We start from the raw sequence: 25998 nt of genomic DNA on the forward strand, positions 1-25998 counted from the left end.
GTATGGAGGAAAGGGGACTGCACGTAGGAGTAAATACATTTGTCAAAATACTCTTACCAGATAAAACCTTCATGCAGCCTTCTTTATAAACATACGGGATAGTGGTTAGCAGACATTTCACGACAGAAAAATTGAAAGAATATAGCTTGCAGAAAAGCAAAGCAGAGACAAGTCAGAAAAGGGTTAGCACACTGCATGTGAATCTCTCTCTCTTGGTGAGTCTGCAAAAAACATGCCATATGGTCTTAGATTCCTGCACAATCCAGTAAAATACACTGTTTTGAAGAGACTGATAAATAACACAAATTGGATTGTCCAAACACTCCAATAAATCACCCAAAATAACAGCACAAGTATATCAGCAACAAAAGGTTGCAAGTGGGACATTGAGATGGGTATGCTAAAAAGTTCAAGAATTAAGAAAATGATGCATGGAAAGCTCAATCAATCGTAACCACTGACATTGCTCTGAAGTTCCTTGTGGTCATGTGGAGAAAGGATGTGATCTAGAAGTGGAGGGTGAAATGCCCCTTTTTGGGTGGGACCAATCCCAATTTGCATATAGTCTTTCCCCTTTTATAATGGCATTTTAGGCTGCAAACAAATGGCTGTTTTCCCAGAGCAATGCCAATGGGTATGATTCATTCAAAACCTTCCAGCCACCACACTTCAGTTTTTCATTAGGAGAAAGCGCGTGCAAGTTGAAATTTGGCAACAAAGACACAATTGGCCTGAGTCCACAGGACAGCAAGATCCCGAGAGCTGAAAGAATGCACGCTGAAAATATGTTTTTTTGAGCGGTCTGAAGGGGGGGGGGAAGGGGTGAAGGGCTGTTTTACTGTTCACAAGCTCAATATAGCTGCTGCTATTCTTAACCAGCCAAATCCAAGTACAACTTAACCCAGCAAAACGCCTCTGGGATACGACGACAGCAAATCGTGAGTAAAAAGCACTGGAACGACTATAAAGGACATGTCAGTGACCAGCACACTACTCTTCTCTGGACTAGGTGTGCACTTTGTACATGCATGTTTTGCAAAGTCTACACAGCAAGTGAATTTTCTCTAGCCCCCTCAAAATCACATCTGTTTCGGAGAATGTTGAAGGAAAAAGAGAAAAGACTTTGGAAAGCATTGACAGACATGCAAACTTAACAAATGGGTGCGGCATTTTCAGGACGGTGGACCAATACGAGTCACTCTGGGGTTCACGGGTAGAGTGTAACCCTAACAGAGCTGGTGACCTTGCCCTATTACACAGAGAAAACCATGGCACATTGAAGGAATTCAGAGAAGAGTCAACTTTTACATGAGCATGTCTATAGCTACATTTCCAAAATGGCTGATGTGCCAGTCTGCAAAACAATCTGGAACACAAGAATCTGTCACAAGATTGTCAAGCCAATAGGATGCTGCTCACTAGCAGCCAGTGAAAGTACCCTAGAATTCTGATCTCGAACGGAGAGCATGTTCCGGAAAGATGTAGGACTGCCATGGCCAACCTTCTTGAAAGTGCAGGGCCTACAACTTCCTGCAAGCCTAATTTGGGTCTCGTGGTATGGATTTTCTTCTGCGGGAATAGGTGCAAAGAACCATCCTCAGACAATGAACAGTGGTACAAAGACAGACCTGTTGACTCTCACACTCTTACCAGTCATGTCTTAAGTAACACAAACGAGTTAAGTGCTTGAGGAAGCAAATTACCTTAACTTAGATAACTGTCCAGCAGAGATCAAACTAAAAATATGATAAGGAGGAGATCAAAGCAGATTCTGGGTATCTGGCATTGCTCAGTAAGTGGGAGCTACCTATGGGGAACGAGGATCGAATACATCACGTTCCAGAGGCCTAATTTCTGCCCGAGATGCAAACTACGTTACTGTCCATCATATACAGTACGCATTATGCTTCTACTGCTCTCTGAATGTGTCCCAACACTCTTCTACAGACGTTTCCAAGCACACAGTTAATGTCGTGTATGTTCTTATGGCATCAGTTGGCCTGGTGAGTCAAATGTAGCTCCTGGACGCTGATCGATTCCAAGTAACCCCCACCATTTCAGCTGTAGGGCAGAGCTGAAAGAAGACATCCAAACCACAAAACCAATGCTCTGCAAGATTCAGAAACAACTTTAAATAATTGGAAGTAAAATACTTCCACTTTAAAATCTTATCTGGAGCACTAATAGATCAACACCAAGTTATGATTTATAGCAACTTCTTGTAATGTAACTTAATAGGATAACTTCAACACATGATGTCATTTCCTAGGAATCCACTTCCTGTGATGTCAATATTTAAGCAAATCACAGGATTCTTCACATCTTGATGCAGGGCCATGCAATGCACCACCTGGATCTGCTTTCAGTGGAAAGCAAAGCTCACATCTGGCCTGAAGTTGGGATGTCAGCATGGAAAGGTCTAACAAGTTCCTACCATATGGCAATTACCCACATTAAAAAAAAAAGACTATGCCCTAAAAATTTGGGGGGGGGACCATAAAATCTAGCATTAGCAGGGTTAGCCATAATCAAAGATTTTGGTGCCTTCATCAACTTAAGGTGCAGAAATAGTAGCATGTACAATCGCTGCAGCCTCACTCACCTGCGCAATGCAGACGTTCACATGTACACTGACCTCAGCCTCATATGTGCACGCCCTGCCTTGCACGTATACATTCCCTTACACTTCAGCCTTGCACAAAGGCACACACACACACACACACACACCTTTCACATGTTTGCACACTACAGATTTTCACATGTGCTCAGTCGGCCTTTGACATGCCCACACGCCACATCCTTCAACATGCACCCACACGGTGTGCAGTCAAAATATCGAAGAAAAAAATGTCGAAAGACAAAAAAGTCGGAAAAAAAAAGTCGAATAATTTATTTTTTTATTTATATTTATTTTTTGGCTCTCGTATGAAAAAAAAGGTAAAAACAAAAAAAAAAATAAAGGGGGCTGGGGCACCCCCCCATTTCGAATAAAAAGCGTTATAAAAAAATGCGACTTTTTTCGACTTTTTTTTCAATATTTTGACTTTCGACATTTTGTTTTTCGATGTTTTGACTATGAACCGTGTACAATAGCCTATGGACACTACATTCCGAGTGGAAAGTAAAGCCCCGATAAAAAACGAGGACAGAAAATGGGCCAATGAGAAATCAATTTGTTTAGGAGGCATGAGACGAAAAGGGCAACTGAGAAGAGATCTGGTGAGCCGGCAAGAGAGGAGACACAGTTATAAGGACCAAAGGGATAAAGGAGAGAGAAAAGTAAACCCAGACTGGGGTAGAAATTTAAGAAAGGGTGAAAAACTGAGCAGAAAAGTAATTTAAGAAAAAAGGCAAAGGAACAGAAGAGGAAGGAAACACAGGTAAAAAGGGGCCAACTCATTTAATACCATCCTAACAGGAGCCCCCTGCCAATATTTACAACAGATGACACAAACAGGCTTAGAGTTATCAGTCAATTAGGCTCTTATATCCAGTTTCCATCGGTCAATGTCTCACTGAAAGCATGCACACTGGGGCCGGCCCGCTGCAGCCTCAGCCTATACATTCCTTTTTGGTCTGTGTGCTTGTCCTGGAGCGCTCTCCACAGAATAACCAATGTGCTCATCTTGTCTGAAATGATGTCGCAGTTAGTGAGACACGATTCAAAAACAACGTTAACAATACTGCATCATGGACTGCCATCTCATACTGCTTATGCCTCGATGCGTCTCCATTTCTGCAACATGGTCGCTCCCTAAGCCTCTTCACTGCCTAAAAAGATTCTCCCCTTGACCTCACCGCTGCTCCCGACTGCTAAATCCTCTTACTATTCCCACTGTTTATATCATATCCCAAATCTCACCCGTGCAAACTTTATTGCACGCTCCAGCCTACGCGTACCTATAAAAGGTACCGCCCCTCATCTGCCTCTCTTTATCCGTTTTAACTATGCCTCCTACTGCTCCTCAAATATCAAAATGTGTGCTCCCATTCACACAACAAATTATCATGGAGCTTCTTCCAGTCACTACCTCTTAACTCTCCTCTCTCTTCAATCTCTCTACCTCGACAGGCAACTCCCCTCCCTACCTGCTACAAAAGAGCCACAGTCATTCCCCTCGTAAAGAGACCCACTGTTGAACCAAACCATCCCTCTTCCTATAAATCTGTATCTAACCTGTCCCCATCACTCCAAATCCATGTGGAAGTTATGTTCATCCTCCAATACCACCTCCCTGGGCAAACTTCTTTCATCTTTTCCGATGACTCTGAGCTCTTTTTCTCCTTACCCCGGAGGGTTTAATCGTAATTCATCACCAGTTGCCTCCCGGGTATCAGTCACTGGATGGGTGGCACTATGTTGCCTGATGATAGACTCCTCAAAGAGAGAAGCCCCCTTTATCCCTGCCCCAATGTTAACCCACTGCCATCTCCCATTTCCTTCTAAGCTGACCTCATTCTTTCCCTCACCCAAGGCTCGCAACTGTGTGGTCCTCTTTGACAGACAGCCAATAGTTCAGCAGTTCATAGCAACTACCACGGCTAGAAGGATTAGCCTTCAAAAAAAGAATTTTAAATTTTTTTTTTAGAAAAAATAAATAAATAAATCGGTCCCATCTTGCCCAGCACTCTACAGAAACTCTAATCTCTACCCGTTGCTCAACAAACTAGAATACTGTTCAAGCCTACTCCTTGGTCCTCCCCCCGATTTCTCCACCCCATGAAACAAAGTTGCCAACTTTTCTACATGTACCCCTACCCTCTACAGCCCATCAAGATCCACACCCACCTCGGCACAGAGAAACTATGCTGGATCACTCTCCATGCAAAATCTCTCTTGCCTTTACATTTTTATTACTAATCTATTAATCCATTCATGGCCTTTCAGTGTCACGCCCCCCCATACAACCTTGCCGATTGCAGCTCTCGCTACTCTCTCTACCTCTCCAGATCACGGATCCTCCTCTCAACTCAACCTCTGTTCCCCAGTTCCCATGTGTCTCTGCCCGAAACCACACTTCTCGTTGGCCCTCCCCCCTTCCTCTGGAACTCCTTCCCTCCCTCCCTCCAGACAACAAAGCCAACCCACCAATAGAATTCTTTAAGGTGATACTGAAGCACCTTGGCCATGCTGCTTTACCATGCTTGTTCTAAATGTAGATTAATGTGTACATTGATAAAATACAAAAAGGCATCTATTTATGTCTGTCTATAGTCTCTATCCCGGGTCCATGTCTTCTTATGTTAACCTCATATCAACTGCTATACCTCTCATTCATGCAAGCACCCTCTATTGTATGGGCACCAACCTCAGGATTGCTGCAGTCTTCTATCGCCTTTTAAATCCATCTTTTCTGTTCAAAATGACATTCTTTTTAAATCAATAAATATGATCAAGAAATGTAAAAAACATAATCCAAGCAATCTTTGTAACAAAGAAATCCCTTAAAAAGAAGCATTTTTGGAATGTAGGCAATCCCCACCTCACTCTGTCGCGGGCGGATAGCTCAGCGGCAACGTGCGGACATGAAGCAACACAGGTTCGATCCCCGGGTCTGCGTTTAGAAACCTCTGGGTATTTAAGCGCGTTATAAATACGCAACTAAAACAAAAAAAAATTACCCAACTAATAAACAAACCATTCTTGTAAGAGCGCCTCGATGCCTGCAGGCTGTGTGAGCGCTTTAAAAATGTAAATAAATAAATATGTGCAAGGTGCTCCTCGTTCCAATGGTCTGAGCACATCTAAGCAGTTCAGGGGGCACAAAGGGTAAAAATTACCCGACTACGAGCATGGCTCAGGAACATAAACCAACCAGTATGCGGGGAGAGTTTTTCACCACACGGAAATTTATATAAAGAAATAGGCTAAAATAGCGCAAATTACAGTAAACATTTTGGGAAAACTGGGTAAAAGACATTCAATTCACAATCTGTTATGTAGGGTAACATGAAAATAAAATAAGAGATGCCAAGCCCTCAAAAGCATGCAGGATCATTTTCAGGATTCCTGTGGCCACAATATATGCCAGCATTGCAAATCTACGAACGCTCATGGTGGCTGTGCCCAATATTGCCAGCATTTCCACTGTAAAAAAAAACCATGTTCATGCTATATGTGGCAAATAATGCCAGTATTGCAACTGTAGGGACACTCGTTATGGAATTGTGTAATAAAGCCAGCCCTGCCACTAGAAACGTGCGTTCCCTTTCCCAATAATGCCAGAGGTGCTGCACGAGCACATGCATGTTGGAAATCAACTTGCCGGCACTATTCAAAAACCACCCACCTTCCCCCGCACTAGCACCTCAAGGACAGTCACCTCCCAGTCTTCCCTGTATGTCACACTGACAACACAAAGCTGATTTTTTTAAAAATTAAACACCTCATTTTGAAGACCGGCTCTGTGCCTCTGTACCACTCCTTTGGGCCTACACAACAACAGGGAGCGGAGAAGGAAGTTGATTGACAGTTTCCTAACAGAGTCACTCATCCAGCACACGCCAAGGAAAGGCTGCAATAGAGCACCCAAATAGACTCCTTCAGTGGCCTTTTATAGGGCTGTCTCCTTGCTGCATCTACTGGCTACAAAGTCTGAGAACTTCTGCTTGGGACAGTGCCGCAAATGAGGGCCTGCATGACTTCTGTTCCTGCAGAAAGGCAACCATTTGGGCATGCACAGGGCTCCTGGAGTGGTGTGCCTGACAGAATAGTGGCAGCCTCGGCATAACGGGAGGGGCTGCCCTCCAGCACCCATTGTGCACTGGCCACCATTGCCTCCAAGGAGGTTTCTTTTGGGCCTTTTTGTTCAAATAACTAATTTTCACTTTTTCCTTAACTAAAATGATTCAGGATGGAAGAAAAAAATATTTCATGGTGGTCAATGTTGAAATTGTTTATTCGAAATGTCGGGGGGTTCTTGGCAAGAACCCCTTTTTGAAATCAATGGTGGTTTGCGTGTTGAAAGATCAGACATGGCAATGAAACGGCCTTTCGCAAAGAACGTCACTAACACGTGCCAACACCAACAGAGCATCTAAAACTATTCTTCCCCCAAATAGTCTAGAATGATAAAAGAACACTTTACCTCACAAAAACCTGACTGCAATCCTAGAGTGAAGCCCTGTTGGAATTCAAAGCCATATCCGAAAGTAAACATTTTGGTTAAAATGTGTCCTCTGAGCCTGCATTATCCCCAGCAAAAAAATAAGAAAAATGCTAAATGGACACGTTTCCCATAGCAAAGGACAGAACCCACAGCCAAATCTTCAGATACATACGACGAAATCCAATTACATCTCCTGGAGGCCCGACACAGCGTTTGGCAGAGTTTCCTCAAAGAAGTTCTGAAGAGGGCTTGGAAAAGCATGTACTGCGCAGAAACTTTAATAAGAAAAAGGTAAAGATCTTTTGAAAAGCGCGCCGAGTTCCAACGGCTGTAAACAAAATCGTCATTAACTTGAAGTATCCTCACACGACTGATAATTCTCCCATGAGAGGTTGCGAAAATAAGACTGCTGTTCACTAAAAGACTTTCAACACAACCCCGGAGCACAGACAACAATGGCCGCAGAAACCATTTACTTATGTAAGAGATGTGCCTTAAGGCCGGGGTCTACCTCACTCACACGCCTCTTCGGAAAGCTAACAGCGGGGCAGGCTGCAATCATAAACATAAAATAAAAACGATTCCTGTACCTCGGAGTTCAGAAAGCAGATGCGCCATGCTGCGCGCTTCCCTGCGTGTGACCGGCAGATCGGCGCAGAAGAGGCTGTGCTGTAGGGCTCATAAGCAGGGCCGCTCCAGCAGCGAAAAGAACGCCCCCTCACGAGCGTTTTTTTTTCTTCTTCTCCATAACACCTACACTCAAATTAGTGAATTACTGCACTGTTTCCCGGTGGAGAGAGGCACTGCAAAGAATGCCAGGCAGAATGTCAACACCCACTGGAAGTCGAAGCTGCCGCCACAGCTTTATAATGAAACCGCGCTTCACACACATTAAGCCCGATTCCTAACAGGGCAAAAGTTACACACCCGGGCGGCCTAGTGGCTGCGCGTGCATGAACCCTAAAAGTAGCGCGCCCGTGAAGGTACGTGCAGTGACTGCAAGAGGAGAAATATGGAGCAGATGTCCCCACAAGAGGGGGGGCAGGGTGGGGGACAACCGGGAATGACCAAAACCCTTTCCTCGATTGAGCAAGAAGCCAGGAGCCGTGCCAGAAGAGAAGGACACATTCCAAACAAATTGTGAGGACTAGTTGGAAAAAACAACAGCGAGACTTAGGGACATAAGAGGACGTGACATCATAGCAAAACAATGGGGGCTTGCAGCCTTTTCTTTAAAACGGTCCTGACTGCTCAAGCTTTGCATACAATTAGGTCTTCATTATAGAACTGTTAAAATAATGTTAGAAAGTACAGCAGCCATCGTCACCACAGTGTGCTGTGCTTGCGGTGCAAGGGATTGCCAGGAAATTGGTGTATTCTGCCTCCTCAGGCATACCCAGACCGAGTTCTTCAGGAAGGAAATGGACGGGAAAAAGGGCGAGGTGGGCAGAAGGGGTTGGGGAATCATAAGTGACAGAGCTAAGCATTGGCAGTGTAAAGGAAAATGCTGGGAGCACACAAGTAGAATGGGAGCGTAGAGGAAGAGGGAATACCAGCCACCCAAGAGCCTTTCATGCATAGCTCCAGTGAGGGCGAGTTCCTAAATCTAAGCAGTTGGAGAGTGCAATGCATGCAAACTGCCCTTTCTGGTGTGAAGGAGGATCTTTCTGTCTGAATAGAAGACTGCACTGTCCCTTAGAGTGGCTGGGTCTCGATGCTTAGCAGAGATTCTTGGAAAAAGATTAATCATGAAGAAAATAGCATGTCCACTGCTACACTCCAGAAAATGCAGACACACGTGGTCAACTCACATGGTACAGTCAAGGTATTCACAATGTGTTTTAAGCACCTAAAACAGACATTAAACTTCGGAAATGTGACTGAACATTAGGAAGTGATAAACCAGTTCCCCACGACCAACTTGGAAAAATAAATCCATCTCTTCATGTGACCATTGGGTGTTAGCCCCCTTCTAGCCATTTGGACTTATAAAAACTATGGGAGACCCAATTTCCCCTCATCTCCCACTTACTAAACAACCCAACCGTCCCCCCACATCCTCGGCTTGCTTCACCTGGCTTACCCCACCACTTCCTTTGCGGGATGGCCAAACACGGGGGATACGAACGCCAAGCAGACTCAGATTTATTCACACCCAATCATAAACATTCTCCCAAAAGTAGATCCTTGCTACACCACGCAGTGATCAGTACATATGTAAACCCTGCATAGCAAAGTATGTATTAAACGGAACATGTAAATTAGCAAAAGTGCTTCTCAATAGTGCGGTGTGTCACCCCTTCCTGGCAGCATGGTATCTTCCAGAGCTTGTGTCATGGTCATATGGTGGTGACCATGTGACCAATATAATAAAAGGGACGAGCCAGTTCTGGCTTGTCAGCTCCTGTTACAGAGCCCTGCCTGCTGTGTGTGATTATTGCAGAGCAATGCTGGTGCTGCGTAGCAGGTGGAGGGCCTGCTGCTGCAGGACCCTCCACAAGGACCGTGCCCCTGCTGGGCAACACTGTCCGTGATGGCTCCCCCCATGTCAGTAGTGCCTCTGCAGGGCAACCCTGCATGCTGGTGCCCCTGCTGGACAATGCGGCTCTGTCTTTGGCCTGGGTGCCCCCAGTAGCCTGTGTGCTCACAGGTTGACCGGTTGCCCCCGGTCTTGCGATGTCTGCTGGGTGCCCACAGCATGTCAGCTGGTTGCCCCCGGCCTTGGTCTGCCTGGCCTCCGTGACCGCAGGCCAGGACATAAATAAGTGTTAACACATATAAACGTGTTGTTATCAGATTCAAGAAAAATACAAAATGAAAACCAATATTCTGGTGGGCTCTGCGGGAGGCTAGGATTAGGGGCACACATCAGGACTGGCTAAACTAATTAATGGAGATTAGGAGTTGCTTCCCCAGTCCTGGAATAGTGCATTCTCAAAGTTCCTTCTTCAGGAAGTCCTACGACTTCTGGGGCAGAGGTGGAAGCAATTGACCAATGGCAGTCTTGTGTTTCTGATTACCAAAGTCTTAGCACTGAAACACGAGTTGCCTGGCCAAAAGGTGCAATTTAAAAGCCCTCAACAAATAGCATAGCATAGGTGGCAATGGCCCCTCTTCCCTTTCCCTTGCTGTACTGTGTTAGTGCATGGAGCCTCAGTGGGGTTCAAGCATGCAAAGGGCAGCCCACACAATCCCAGAGCCCTCCGCTGACCTTGACAGGAGGTACGCTCCTATTAAATCAGAACTTGCTGTCACTGGGATTTTAGGGTAACATGTTGGTAAAATTCATCCAAGACAACATTTAATTCCAGAAAGGCACCTCTTTTTCCCCCATGTTTTGTAAATGACTGTGTATTGGTGTGGCGATTCCTTCCTATCTTAATACCTTGTGCATAAGATGATGTTGGTTAGCTGGCTGAGAGTGGTGCTGGAGTGGTTAGTTGTGGGGGAAGTCCGCTTTCCACTACTTCTGTGCTGAGGAGCCGCCGACTGACTGACCCAGCTAAGGAAGAATACATAAAGCCACTTGCTGAGCAGAGAGTGATGCTGGAGTTGTTAGTTGTGGTTGATTGGGGCTGTCTGGGCGTTGACCCCTCAATCCCCTTCCTCTCATGGGGCATTCTGTGATTTGTGGCTGGTTACTGGAGCGCTGCGAGCAGTATTACCAATTTGTGAACCTGGTGAGTGGCTGTTGCCTAAATCAATTTACCGAACTGTCCGCTTAACCTTTCAACATAAACTATGATTATGAAAGTCAATAAGGGGCGGAAGTCAGGTCTCTGTAGCTCCAATATATTAGCGGGGGAAACGACGAGCAGTCCATCTGCAAGCGAGCCTACCCAGCGCAATAGAGCAACCGGCCCAAAATAAATGCTAAAACAAAGATATGGCAGCCCAGAATACTTTCAGAGCTTGGCCAACGGCCACGTCGGATGAGACTCTGAAGGCCAGTAGCGATGCTACACCGCCACAAGTCCAATCCTCACCCATGAGTGGATTGCCCTCGCCGACGGTAGTGCTGGTAACAGTCATGGAGAACACATTGGCGCTTCCGGCTACTTCACAAGACCGTATAGTGGAACCTGAAATGGGGAAAAATACCAGCACGGCAATATGTCAAGTGCACAGCGACCAAACCGCCCTGTTATCCGATCCACTGTACATATGGCAGGCCCTGTTAATGGGCTAGATAAGCCACTTTCACAAATACCAAAAACACAAAACAAACTGACTAGCCATCTTCACTTATTGATCATGCATCAGAGCCCACAGTTGAGCTGGAGCATGGCCCCATCAGGAGTGCTGTGTCTATCTGTGCAGTATGAACAAATTGGCCTATCATCTCCTCCCATTGATACCAACTCCCTACTTAATATTTGTCTGACTTTGCAACATGACTCCAGGGGAGCAGCAGAAAGGAACCCTTTCCTGAACTCCTCTACCATATTTACAAATGCTGGCAGAACACAACGTTTGGCTACACCTGACCTTCAGTGATTGAGGTCCTCATCGAGCTCAAGTTGGTACGATAGTGACAGTAAGAGTGCTAGGGACTCCAACCGAGCCCAGAACAAGGCTGCAAGGGCACGATTAGCCAATGCTGGGAGTAAGATTCGGAACCAAACTCAATCTACATTGTCTACCACTGCTTAATCACTCGAGGGTATAATGACTCTCTGCACACAGATGAACAGGGAGCAATGTGAGCTGGAGAACATTTTGGCCATAGTAGTAGATATCATTTTGGAATCCCAAGAAAATAATGACGTGCCCGATAAGCGGGATATGGAAACCATACTTGTCCCATCAATGAATGATCAGAATCAAGCAACTTTAGCAAAACAGAAAGGTGATGGCTGGAAGGATTTGAATTAATCATACCACGGGCAAAGCTCTGGGCAACCCTCCAGACCATCGTTTTTCAGCCTGCCAAGCCATTACAGAAGGGAAAAAACCATATGCAAATCAGGCTTGGTCCTACCCCAAAAGGGCCAGTCCAACCCGAACTGCTAGGTCACATCCCTTCTGCACGAGATCACAAGCATCCCCAGACATGTTTCAGTCTTGTTGGGCATCATCAGCGATGAGTGCAATGGCGCAGATGGGCTAAAAAACGGTGGTGTGGAAGGTTGCCCAGAGCAATGCCAGTGGTACAGATTCATTCAAAACCTTCCACCCATCACTTTTGTGGTCACAGTTTGTCTCACTATGTGAGAGAGGGTATGCCCAGACGTGGGTTCCTTGCTCGCTGCGCCATAGGGAACCAAGCTGCACCTCACTGAGGAGGCCCAACAAGGCAGAAACATGTCTGGGGTTGTTTGCGTTTCTGTGCAGAGTGGACCTGGCCTAGCAGTTCGGGCTGGGCTGCTACCATTGGTGGCAGTACCAGACTGATTTACATATGGCTGGACCCTTTTTGCAATGGCGCAGACGGGCTAAAAAACGGTGGTGTGGAAGGTTGCCCAGAGCAATGCCAGTGGTACAGATTCATTCAAAACCTTCCACCCACCACTTTTGTGGCCACAGAATCAAGCAACACCAATAGTAGGTTCCGATGTTCAGAACGCTGAATCGCAGCACTAGGCTATAGACTTGACCAGTCAGATGCAGTCACGGGCAGTTACGGAACAGTGTTTAGAGACTCACTACTTTCAAGGGGTAGGGAGAATAAAAACACTCGGATCACTAAGATAGGCCGTAAGAACTCCTCCAGCCAGAAGACTGGGAACCAAAAGAGGAAAAGACAAGGAGGTAATTCATCCATGATGAAGAGGCAAACCTGCTCTGCAGGAAATCAATGTAATATTCCAATTGAATTGCAAGCAACAAAGGCCTTGAAGATTCTTCTGTGTGCAACATCATCCAGAGGATTGCCTGTCCAAATTAACTCTGCAGGCCGAACTATGACTTCGGCAAGTTGACCTTCGGGGACCACTTGTTAGATAGCTGCTATCGGAGCAAAAGAAGGATTCATCTGGAAACGCGCCTGCTCCTTCATTGCACTCAACAAACTCAACTCCTCAGGCTATTATCGCCTTCACTGCGGAGAGAACCCCAGTTGAGCTTTATCAACACAATGAGGATTTCAACTTGCAAAGTATCTCTGCACAGCCTAATTTGATAGAGCAGCAGAAACATAACGCACTGTACGAGCCAAGTGAAGAACAATTTGTCTTAAGGAGTGACCAGCAGAAAGAATGAGTCTTAATGTTGAGGAGGGAGGTAAAACTGGAAGAGATCGCCCCCTTATCGACTAGCCCATTCATGAACAGATCCTTTCTAATGGAATGGTTTAATCGCACACCCTCTTTAGGGAACACAACAGACAGGACATAACAAGAATTACATTGCCAGATGTAAACAGCAACACCAATTGGCCAGTAATAGAATTCACTTAATCTGCCATCACAGCACCTATATGTTTACAACAAGAACTAAAGAGGATGGGTTACCAACTAACTGTCGGCCGGAAACAAGTTCCTAATGCTCATGTTGCTACTCAAATGGGTGATGCACATCTATTTAAGTCCCCCATTAACTGTGTACCTGTTGCAACTATGTTAGACTACCCGTACGTATCAATGCACACTGTACAACATAGGGTTTGAAATGTGGAACAAAAAATGAGAAACCCTTGGGTCTTGGATTCATTTAAACACACTGCAAATATGCAAACTGTATGATTTTCGAAGGCTTGGGTGCAGATGAGAGGGGCCTCGCGGCTTTAGCTCATTCTTAAAAAATCCTGTGTTATCAATTATGGATAATGGACAACGAGCCTGGTAAGACAGTTGGTCACGGATCAGGCGACTTCAGAGATGAAACAGTCAATAGCAACAGAAAAAGGCTACAAATGTTCGTTGAATACAATGCACACGCTTCCACATAATGCAAAGGCTGTTGACAATGGACAAAAGCAGACACTTACTTCAGATGACAATGCATTACTTACCGTAAAAGCATTTCTGATGGTTGTATCTGCTTAGATTCACATGCTGTGCATAGGTCCGACATCCAGTGGTCACTGCAGAGTATTGCATTTTGTTTTTCGTAATCGAAAAGGGGACGTCGACAAGGCGTGTCTGTAACACTATCCCTATAGTGACGTGCGTCGTACCCACAATCCCTCACGCGTCGAGGTCCCTCTGTTTGTATTTTTCTGCCCTGAGGGAGCCTTCTAGACGTGAGTGAGTACAGAAAAGAGAGAAATATAGGAAAGGATGTCTATGTTCCTTCCATCCGAGCGGGGAGGAAGGGCGGGCGCATGTGAATCTAAGCAGATACAACCATCAGAAATGCTTTTACGGTAAGTAATGCATTGTCTTCTGATGTTTGTTAATCTGCTTAGAATCACATGCTGTGCATAGACTAGCGAGCAGTACCCGGAGTTGGCGGTGGGTTATGATAAGGAACAGTAGAAAAATGATGTCTTAATACTGCCTGTCCCACCTGGGAGTCAGATCTAGAGTGTGCATCTAGACAGTAGTGTTTTGTAAAGGTGTGCACAGAACTCCAGGTAGCCGCTTTGCAGATGGACTCAAGGGGAACATTTGCAATGAATGCTATGGAAGCCCCAGTGCCTCGAGTGGAATGTGCTCTTGGCTTGAAGGGTAGTTCTCTCTTAGCAAGAGTGTAACAGAGAGTGATTCATTGTACAATCCATCTAGATATAGTGGACTTAGAAACTGCATCTCCTTCTCTTCCTGCTGCCACCGAGACAAAGAACTGATTAGTCTCTCTCAGTGTTCTGGTTCTTTCCATGTAGAACATGACAGCTCTGCGTACATCTAGTGTATGCAGACGTTTTCTCCCAAGCTGGAAGGGTTTTGAAAGAACGTTGGTAGTTCTATAGACTGGTTTACATGAAATTTCGAGATGAATTTTGGTGCAAACCTTGGGTGTGTGCGTAGAACCACCTTATCCTTGTGAACTGTTACAAAGGGGTCTAGTACAGAAAGAGCCTGTAGTTCACTTACTCTCCTAATGGAGGTGATAGCTATTAGGAAAGCAGTCTTAAGAGTGAGTTTAAGAGTTGCCTTGTGCATGGGTTCGAAAGGGGTGCCCATGAGTCTAGAAAGTACCACGTTTAAGTCCCATCCGGGAGCTGGGTTAGCTATCGGAGGGTGTATTCTCTTTACCCCCTCCATGAAGGCCTTGATAACTGGTATCTTCCACCATGACACTTTAAGTTGGGAAGTGGTGTATGCAGAAAGTGCCGCTAGGTGGACTTTAATGGAATTAAACACTAGACCTGAATCCAGTAAATGGGTCAAGTACAGAATAATGTTAGTGGCAGAGCAGTCAACCGGGTTGATGTTCTTACCTCTACACCAGATGACAAATCCTTTCCACTTGCTAGAATAGCAGTGGCGAGTATTAGGTTTTCTGGCTTCCCTGAGGATGTCCATACATCTCTGTGGGAGATGTAAATGTCCAAATTCTATGATCTCAGGAGCCAGGCTGCTAAGTTCATGGTCTGAGGGCATGGATGCAGTGTCCTGCCCTTGTCTTGTGACAGCAAGTTGTACGGGCAGGGAAGTTTCATTGGGGGGGATAGGGACATCTCCATCAAGTGAGCGAACCATGGCTGCCGGCCCACATTGGGGCCACTAGTATCATGGTAACCTGCTCCTGGTGCATCTGGTGCACCACTTGGTTGAGGAGGGGAGTCGGGGGAAAGGCGTAAACAAATTTCCCTGACCATTGAATCGACAGACCGTTCCCCTTGGACTGGTTCTGGGGGTACCTGGAGGAGTAACTTTGGCATTGTGAGTTCTCCAGGGTTGCGAACAGGTTTATTTCCGGGAATCCCCATTGCGTGAAGATGTCTAAGACGATGTCTTCGTGCAATTGCCATACGTACTCTTTGGGCAGGGGGAAGTCTCTGCTGAGTTTGTCTGCTAGCAGATTGAGTTCCCCTGGTACATGTTGTGATAGTAGGAACATGTTGTGTTTGAGAGCCCACTTCCATATATTCTGGGACAGCTTGGACAGTCCTGGAGAGTGAGTGCCCCCTTGCTTGTTGAGGTAGTACATGGCTGTGGTGCTGTCTGTGAGGACCATCACTGTCTTTCCTTGTAAGTGTTCCTGAAAGGCTTTCAGTGCTTTGAACACCGCTAGTAGTTCCAGAAGGTTTATATGCTTGGATGCTAAGCTCGGAGTCCACACTCCGTGAGCAGTCTGATGGGATAGGTGAGCCCCCCATCCTGTAAGGGATGCGTCTGTGGTTAGAGTGGCTTCCACTGCGGGTGTGGCAAAAGTTTTCCCTAATAACAGGTTTTCCTTTGTCCACCACCGTAGCGAGAGAACCAAGGCCTGCGAGACCACCACTAGATCGTCCCATTGTCCGCTGGCCTGACACCACTGGCTGTAAAGCCACTCTTGCATTGGGCGCATGCGCAAGCGCGCCTGAGGTACCAAATAAATACATGACGCCATCATCCCTAGCAAGCGCATTGCTTTGCGTACCGTCACCTCTCGACCTGGCACATAATAGGGGATCTGAAACAGCATGTTTTGGACCCTCTCGTTGGAGGGGAAGACGAAGCCGTCCTTTGTTCGAATTAGAGCCCCTAGGAATTGTTTGATTTGGCTGGGGTCTAAGCTGGACTTCTTTTCGTTGATGGAGAAGCTCAGTTGGGACAAAAGGTCTACAGTCTTTTGGGTATTGGAGAAGCATGTTTCGTAAGAATCCCCAGTTATGAGCCAGTCGTCGAGGTAAGGGTATACCGGGATGGATAACCTGCGCAGGTGGGCCGCTGCCACTGCCAGTACTTTCGTGAATACCCTTGGTGCAGATGCTATCCCGAAGGGTAGTACTCTGAACTGGTAGTGTTTGTTCTCTATCTTGAACCTGAGGTATTTTCTGTGCGCTGGCAACATTAAAATATGAAAGTATGCATCTTTCATGTCTAGTGTTGTCGTGTACTCCCCCTGTGATAACAGTGGGATTACTTCCTGCAAGGTCACCATACGAAACTTTTGGGGTTTGACAAACTTGTTCGCTGGGCGCAGATCTAATACAGGGCGCATGGTTAAATCCTTTTTGGGTACAAGGAAGTACACTGAATAAATACCTTCTGTTACCTGAGATAGGGGGACAGCCTCTATAGCTTCTTTTTTCAGTAGCTCTTCTACTTCTTGAAGAAGAATAGTGAGGTGTTCCGGTGTCATGCGTCGGTTCCGTGGGGGGTCTGTATTTCGGGGAACCGTTGAATTCGATGCAGTATCCGTGGGCTATGGTGGATAATACCCAGCGGTCTGACGTTATTCCCTCCCATGCTGAAAGGGACGATGTTAGCCGGCCCCCGACCGGTGATGCATGGGAGGGGACCCGAATCTTCGGGTCATTTGTTGGTATTGGGCGTGGGACCTTTGGGGCTGGAGCCGCGACCTCTTCCTTTGCCACGACATTGGCCTCTTTGACTGAACTGGGTGCTTTGGTTAGAGGGCCAGTTGGTAGCAGAGTAAAATTGCTGTTGGCTTTGCTGCTGGCGTTGGCCACGAAAGGAGCGTCTATTGCCATAGCTGCGTCTGTTAGGTGGCCTAGAAATTTGGTCAAGAGTCTTGATGGTATCAAACTCTTTCTTCGCATGTTCTAGGGCCTCATCAACTGCTTTCCCAAACAGATGTGTTTGTTCTATGGGCTTATTTATCAGGGAAGCCTGGGTTTCCGGCTTAAATCCCGAATTGCGCAGCCAGACATGGCGTTTGAGAAGTATTCCCTGAACCAGGGAACAGCCAGCCGTCTCTGCGGCATCTAAGGAGTTCTTTACGATGCCCTGGTTTACAAGAGTTCCCTCTGAGATTATAGCTAGCAGGCGTGAACGCAGGGGTTCTGGTGCGTCCTCTGCTTCGCTGCGCAGCTTGCTCCACTGTGCATCTGCGTAGCTAGCTAGTAGGGAATTGTTATTTGCAATCCTAGTTGAGAAGGCGGCGGAGGTCGTGATTCTCTTCCCAAGTGCACAGAGCTTCTTGCCCTCTTTGTCAGGTGGTGCCTCACTAGTGGATAGTGGTACCCCCGCTCTTTTTCTTGTATTAGTAACTACAAGTGAGTCCGGAATAGAATGTCCCCTGATGTACAAAGGGTCAGAGGACGAAGGGCTGAAGAGCTTTTCTATCCGAGGGTTGACCCCTCTGACTAAGGCCGGATTGGAAAGGGAAGGAGTTATTCTTCTCCTTATAGAAGCCAGGAGCGGAATAGACTGACTAACCGGGGCTTTTTCTTTAATAACTTTTTCTACAAAGTCTATGTCCGGAAGAGTCTCCCCTGTGTCTATTCCAAAATGCGCGCTGCCTTGCGCAATAATGCATTAAGTGAAGGCTGGTCATCTATGGGGGAGGTGTTTCCAATGGGTGAGTCCTTGGGAGGAGAAGGGTGAAAGACATCCAGGTCTGAGTGCACTGATGGGGATTGCCAAGGCTGCACTGATGGGGATTGCCATGGCTGTGAGGTAGCTGTATCTTCTTCAAAAGCTCCTGCACTAGTGTAAGGGTATTCTTCAAACCCCTCTTCCTCATGTTCTTCCTCTCCACCCAAACACTCCTCATCTTCCTGGAGGTATTGCTCCTCTTCAGTGAGGTCATATGCGTCTGTAGAAGGGGGAAACAGCCTAGGAATCTTGACCCTTGGGTCATCCTGGGTCCATTCTCTTGGTCTTTTGGGTGTGGGTGGGTTTTGGCTACCCAAAAACCTTTCCATTTTCTCCATACAAGAATGGAGTCTTTCCTTGAAAGAGTCTAGAGGGGGGAAAATCAGTGTTTTCACCTTCCAAACGCTTAGAACGCTCCCACAACGTCGACAAAAGGTTTCCGTCGCCCTCAGAAAAGCCCTCCGGTAGTTCAGAAGTGCCCTTAGATGAAGGGGGCAGTTCCTGGCTACTCTTGTGCTTTTTCGGCGTTTCTATATCTTTTGGTGCGGTATTCGACGTCTGTTTCGTCGTCCACTTACGTTTGTCTTCGGAAACAATTCTCGCCAGGCTCTCGACAACGAGTTCGTCAGTAGAGGGTTCTGGAGTCGACGTTGCCTGCGTTACGCGTTGTTTCTCGACGGCTGCTCTATGGAGCGTTACGTCAGATGTTTTTGAGGTAGCGCCCGTGTTAGATGAAAGCCCAATCGCTGGTCGCGGCTGTGTTTGCGGGTGGGGCTTGAGACCCTTACGGTCTCAGGTAGACGCCGGAGTGCCCTGCGTCCCCTTCGGCGCTGATGGATCCTTCGTCCTCGACGAAGAAGAGCCGTGGGTTGTGTGCTTAGGCCTATGGGGTCTGTGTGTGTCCTTGTCGCCGGGGTGTTCATCCCCATAAGCAGGGCATGAGCCGAGCCCGTCGGGGCCGGGGACGGACGTCGAGGAGCGCGAGCGCTCCTTCTGGGGGTTAATGACTTCCGTAACGGACGTCGAGTTATCACCCTCCTCGTCACTTTCTGTAACAGCGGCGGCGGGTGAGAAAACTGACTTCGTTTTACAAAGGTAGCGGGCGCCCCTCTCTCGCAAGAACAGACATGATAACCTGTTCAGTGGTTATTAACCACTTGAGAGTTCGCAGCCACTCCTTTTACTCACTGTGCCTTTCACAGATGGGAAATATCCATTTGCATATCAGTCTTTGTCCTGCCCAGGGGCAGTCCAGCACCGAAATACAATGGCAATTCCAATCTGAACGAGAGTACCACCAGCAACCCCATACACGTGTTTCACCCTTGTTGGGGATCATCAGTGAGGTGAAGCTGATGCCTCTCTAAGCACAGTGAGAGGGAGACCACGTCTGGTTGCCCCCAGGAGACCTAGGGTTACCAATCCCAGGTTCCTTAACAAATAGTTTTACAAAGGTAGCGGGCGCCCCTCTCTCGCAAGAACAGACATGATAACCTGTTCAGTGGTTATTAACCACTTGAGAGTTCGCAGCCACTGCTTTTACTCACTGTGCCTTTCACAGATGGGAAATAATCATTTGCATATCAGTCTTTGTCCTGCCCAGGGGCAGTCCAGCACCGAAATACAATGGCAATTCCAATCTGAACGAGAGTACCACCAGCAACCCCATACACGTGTTTCACCCTTGTTGGGGATCATCAGTGAGGTGAAGCTGATGCCTCTCTAAGCACAGTGAGAGGGAGACCACGTCTGGTTGCCCCCAGGAGACCTAGGGTTACCAATCCCAGGTTCCTTAACAAATAGTTTTACAAAGGTAGCGGGCGCCCCTCTCTCGCAAGAACAGACATGATAACCTGTTCAGTGGTTATTAACCACTTGAGAGTTCGCAGCCACTGCTTTTACTCACTGTGCCTTTCACAGATGGGAAATATCCATTTGCATATCAGTCTTTGTCCTGCCCAGGGGCAGTCCAGCACCGAAATACAATGGCAATTCCAATCTGAACGAGAGTACCACCAGCAACCCCATACACGTGTTTCACCCTTGTTGGGGATCATCAGTGAGGTGAAGCTGATGCCTCTCTAAGCACAGTGAGAGGGAGACCACGTCTGGTTGCCCCCAGGAGACCTAGGGTTACCAATCCCAGGTTCCTTAACAAATAGTTTTACAAAGGTAGCGGGCGCCCCTCTCTCGCAAGAACAGACATGATAACCTGTTCAGTGGTTATTAACCACTTGAGAGTTCGCAGCCACTGCTTTTACTCACTGTGCCTTTCACAGATGGGAAATATCCATTTGCATATCAGTCTTTGTCCTGCCCAGGGGCAGTCCAGCACCGAAATACAATGGCAATTCCAATCTGAACGAGAGTACCACCAGCAACCCCATACACGTGTTTCACCCTTGTTGGGGATCATCAGTGAGGTGAAGCTGATGCCTCTCTAAGCACAGTGAGAGGGAGACCACGTCTGGTTGCCCCCAGGAGACCTAGGGTTACCAATCCCAGGTTCCTTAACAAATAGTTTTACAAAGGTAGCGGGCGCCCCTCTCTCGCAAGAACAGACATGATAACCTGTTCAGTGGTTATTAACCACTTGAGAGTTACCTTTGTAAAACTATTTGTTAAGGAACCTGGGATTGGTAACCCTAGGTCTCCTGGGGGCAACCAGACGTGGTCTCCCTCTCACTGTGCTTAGAGAGGCATCAGCTTCACCTCACTGATGATCCCCAACAAGGGTGAAACACGTGTATGGGGTTGCTGGTGGTACTCTCGTTCAGATTGGAATTGCCATTGTATTTCGGTGCTGGACTGTCCCTGGGCAGGACAAAGACTGATATGCAAATGGATATTTCCCATCTGTGAAAGGCACAGTGAGTAAAAGCAGTGGCTGCGAACTCTCAAGTGGTTAATAACCACTGAACAGGTTATCATGTCTGTTGTTGCGAGAGAGGGGCGCCCGCTACCTTTGAGAAAACTGACTTCGACATAGCGTAGTCCGCCCACCTCTTAACTTTCCGTTCTTTAAGAGTTCTTGGTTTCAAGAGCTTACAGGCCGCGCAGCTTTCCTCTTTATGATCGAGGGGCAAGCAACGATTACAGAGCTTGTGTTTGTCCTTCCAAGTGTATTTGCCCTTACAGCGTGGGCAAAACTTAAAAGGTGTCCTCTCCATAGCTGAGGCAATAAAAACTGGTGATAACAACCCCAAGGGAAAGATAGGGGGAGAAAGAAAGACATTCTCGACGAGAAGATAAAAGTTCGAACCCCCATTCTCCCTACTGTATGTTGGCCGGCGAGGCCTGGCCGCGTGTTCGGCAACGCCGAAGGATCTCCTCCGTCTCTTCCCCTCCGTCGAAAACTTGCTCGGCGGAGAAACAGCTTCACAGCTAACGTCGAGGGAAGGGATCTTTAACAATAAGTATAAATTAAGGACCGAGGTCCGTAGTAAAAGTTTTGCAATGTCTCTCTAGGAGCTCTGTGTAAGGCGACCATAAGCTGGGCGGAAAAAAACAATCTGAGGGACCTCGACGCGTGAGGGATTGTGGGTACGACGCACGTCACTATAGGGATAGTGTTACAGACACGCCTTGTCGACGTCCCGTTTTCGACTACGAAAAACAAAATGCAATACTCCGCAGTGACCACTGGATGTCGGACCTATGCACAGCATGTGATTCTAAGCAGATTAACAAACATCAGAAAATACAGTTCCTTGAATAAATAGCGCACATGTTTTTAACAAAGAACACACGCATACAGTTGCTTCTTGGCTTTAGCAAAAGGCGATCAGGAATTCGTAGCTTCCCCCTCCAGCAGAGAAACCTAACCGCAAGTGGCAGCTTCCTGTCTTAATCATGTAGCAAGGTCAGGAGATGCTTTTTACACCATTTAGATCTAATAAGCAGTCAAAGGACAGGAAGCACCAAAATACACACGCACAGTTATGAGTGTGTGGAATGAAGTGACATGCGTTACCCCTTCAGAAGCCCAGTTAATATAATGGAGTTTGAAGTTGTGTGGAAGCAATTTTACCCGTTCACTGAACGGAAGCCCAGTTACTATAGTGGAGACAACCAGTGGACACAGACAACACCCGTCTCTTCTAAGTTTGCACATAGGAATATCATATGTTCAACACACAAGGGAACACTCTAATCGGTAAGCTTTAACCTTCCAAATGGCAGGTGACGCAGAGGTATAATTCCTGTGTTACATATAAAAGGCAAGCTGGATTAAGGGAGATGGGTTGTTAGCACAGCAATCATCAGCCTCAGCTCGTGGGGGCTGGGGGAGAGATCGGTCACAAATCCCAGAGCAGTGGCGAGGGAGAGAGATAAGCAGGCCCGCTGGACAGGAAGTCGTGGTCGGTTCGTGTGAAGCACATCTTTACCTAAAGCGCGAGTTTAATGTGGAAGTCTTGCTGTGTGAATTTGAAGACTAAAGGCGTTTGGTATGTTACACCACTATGTATCTTAGTTTAGCATAGCATAGCTCAACATAGCATAGCTCAACCCAGCATAGCTCAACATTGTAATAATCCCAGGTCACTCAAGATGCCAAACTAAAATGATCACTTGTTCTTTTCTCTACTAATGTAAAACCATGCTCTTTGCTCACATAGCAGTACTTTACTTAGGTATGGTAATGTGTCATTTCGTAGTTGGTTTTGGTATGGCATGTGCAATGCTAATTAGAGCTTATAGAATGTAGATGTGATATTAAAAATATATGAACCTACCACCCTCATTGTCAGTTGCATATTTCTAAGTAATGCATTAGAATGGCGTCTCCGAGCCCAAAGAACTTCCTGGCTGCCTTGGTTAAATTATGATAATGGGCGCAAACACTCAGGAAGGCTGTCCCAAGCGCTAGGTCACTTCCTGGGGTGCATATTATTATAACAAATTACTGACTCCATGTCCACTTCCTACAGCTTCAACTGAGGTGGCGGGAGGGGCAGGAATCAAGCTTGACCACAGGCAATCAAGTCACCCAGAGGCCTAAAAAGTATATCACAACATGATATATTTCTCCTTCAGGGAAACTGGTGTACCGAACATTTTTATATTGAAGGATATGATATCATCTGCAACCCAGCCAAGCAAAACACTAGATGTCGAGCTTCTGGTGCCTTAGGAATAGGTGCAAGAGTTTCTTTCCATATAAAGCCATTTTTAATTGGTGAAATCCTCCCCTTGTGCTAACAGCTACAGTGCTAGATACGTCCTTCTCCCAAACACCGGTTTTGAATGCTAACATATACAATCCCCTTGAGGAGACATATAGTGGTCTTATACATGGGCAGGTTGAAGAGTTACTTGAGACTTGGTAAAAGCTAAATCCTTTAGGGGCAGTGGTAATTGAGGGGATTTTAGCAAACAAATGTTTGTGAAGGACCCTGTAAATCCACTGTCGTGGCCCATGACTAGACCGAGGAATGCTAAGGGATGGGGAAACTAACTTGAAATGTATGACTTAATATTATTGAACAAAAAGAATAGAGGGATCTTACCCTTCAAGTACTTGGACTAATGGCAAATCTGTGTCATGTATAGATTACGTATTCATAAATCATGACAAGGGTCTAGTTTCAGTCCCATTATATGTACCCAAACTAATCTCAGTGATCATTTGATGCTACCTTGACTCGGTGATAGACCTACTTTCTACTTTATCTCCTGCTCTGAATATGCAAGACTTTTAAAGCAGAGTTGCCTCTTCCATCACATCCCTTCTTCAGACTAACGGGCCAGACTAACAAAGAACCCCTTCATGATTTAAGTTTCTGCAGACGTATGTATGGTAGTTAGTTAAACCCCCAAATGGTGTTCACCAACAAATCAGGTATAAAACGTAGTACTGTTGCAAAATCTGTGCCAGATGTACCAGATTTATAAATATGCCTAAAAGCTGGTGGCACTGCATGCACTAGCTTGGTTCAGAGTAACCAGCTCCATATCAGACAGGGGAGTAATTTTAATTCTAAAAAAAACTTTCCAAAACGTTTGACTCCAATAGATTTGTCCCCCACATATGCCTTCTTACTCCATACATCCCACACATTCACATACACACTTGTAAGACCTCACAGTCAACATTTTAAGAACCTTAAGCGTCTTTATAGTCTGCTTCCTGCTCTTCTATTCATTTTTAAAATGTTAAAACTACCTACAACTAATCAATGTGTGTATGTAGCCATTGTAGCCCCGTAAAATTTAAAAATGACAGTCACAATTATGATTCTGGGGATTGGCAAGCCAGGGGAAAAGTGAGATTATACACACCAATCTCTAGATAACCCATTAGGTGGAAAGGGTTAAAAACAAATATATTACAGGTAAAGCATTTTCAATCCCCCTGAAAAAGGATCCCTCCCGTCCTTCCCCTGTTCTTTGATGCTGTCACTTATTCTGACCAAAGAATTACAACACAGGTTATAGATGGGCATTGTGCCAAAACTCAGTAATATGATCACCAGCACCTCCTGTGCAAAAGAAAAAAAATGTTCAAAACATATGTTGTAAAATATGGTTACAAATGGCATTTCAGCCCCCAAAATATTGCAACACGCAAAACGTTTGAATTTGGAAAAATTGCCAAATTGCCAATTGTTATTCCCATGAACAGTTTACGGTCTAAGGGTGAAGCATCAGAAAGCTGTTTGCTACTTATTTCCAAGGCAGTTTGGCTTTGTAATTTAGCCCTGCCTCCAAATTATTGAAGCAAGCATAGAAAAGAAAACGTAGTAAAAAACAGAATTTGGAAAAATGGGTAACGTGCTAATGTTAATGCTCCTGTACTAGAATTGCAGTCTTGGTCAAGTCATTGACACTTATGCTTGCTTCGTTAGCTAAGCAGGACAAAATATTGTGTGTCAGCAGTTGTCCTCCCCTCAGGATCCACAGTGTCGTAGCCTTTGGTCAATTTTCAGGAACTGATTGCAGCCCACTAAAACAGCTGGTTTATAAAGGATTAGTCCCTCGATTGTTTCCTTGTTAGCCAATCCAATAACCGACGATGTTGTCAGTCATGTAATCAGTAGAAACAATAGAACTGACCATTTTATTTGTTTACATTTGAAAAGAAACCAACATATCATTATCGATACTGTACATAGAAACTGGCATGTTCTGAACAAGGACCACCTTTGCCAAATGGCACTAGATGTCGGTGCTTTATCCACAACATTTTCAGCTACGAGTCTGTCCCAATAAAGCGTTCTCGCTTGGTTGGTGTTTTATCTATACTAGCTTGGACATCTGTCTTTCTTGTTGGCATATGTAGCTTTAGATGTACAAAAAAAACTATCATGACATGCAGCCCAATTGATGTGTGTGTCTTGAAGTTTGCAATTAAATCTTTTGCAAAATACACTTCTCATGTTCAATAATTACCGTTCTTATGTTCTGAATAGCTGTGAATTATGCTGCTATATTTTAATAATGCTAATACTGTGGCTACACGCTCATTATTCGAACGCATAGACATAATTTGCTCCGACAAGCAATTTGTAAACACG

At 46.0% G+C, this 25998-nt stretch overlaps 1 protein-coding gene across 5 annotated transcripts in view; it reads right to left on the reverse strand.

Moving 5' to 3' along the window:
- The window catches only part of UTRN (utrophin), a 2010688-nt gene that overhangs the window by 1807975 nt on the left and 176715 nt on the right, over positions 1-25998 (reverse strand). Inside the window, exon 1 of one of the 5 annotated variants that reach the window (XM_069606728.1) lies at positions 7700-7760. The exons of the other annotated variants lie outside the window; for them this stretch is intronic. Coding sequence (XP_069462829.1) covers positions 7700-7727 — 28 coding nt within the window. The 5' untranslated portion in view covers positions 7728-7760. Of the gene's footprint in view, positions 1-7699; positions 7761-25998 lie in introns of those variants that run through there. 5 annotated transcript variants of the gene reach the window in all.

The sequence above is a fragment of the Ambystoma mexicanum genome, chromosome 4p (assembly GCF_040938575.1).
Source record: "Ambystoma mexicanum isolate Mex_15411 chromosome 4p, UKY_AmexF1_1, whole genome shotgun sequence".
NCBI lineage: Eukaryota > Metazoa > Chordata > Amphibia > Caudata > Ambystomatidae > Ambystoma > Ambystoma mexicanum.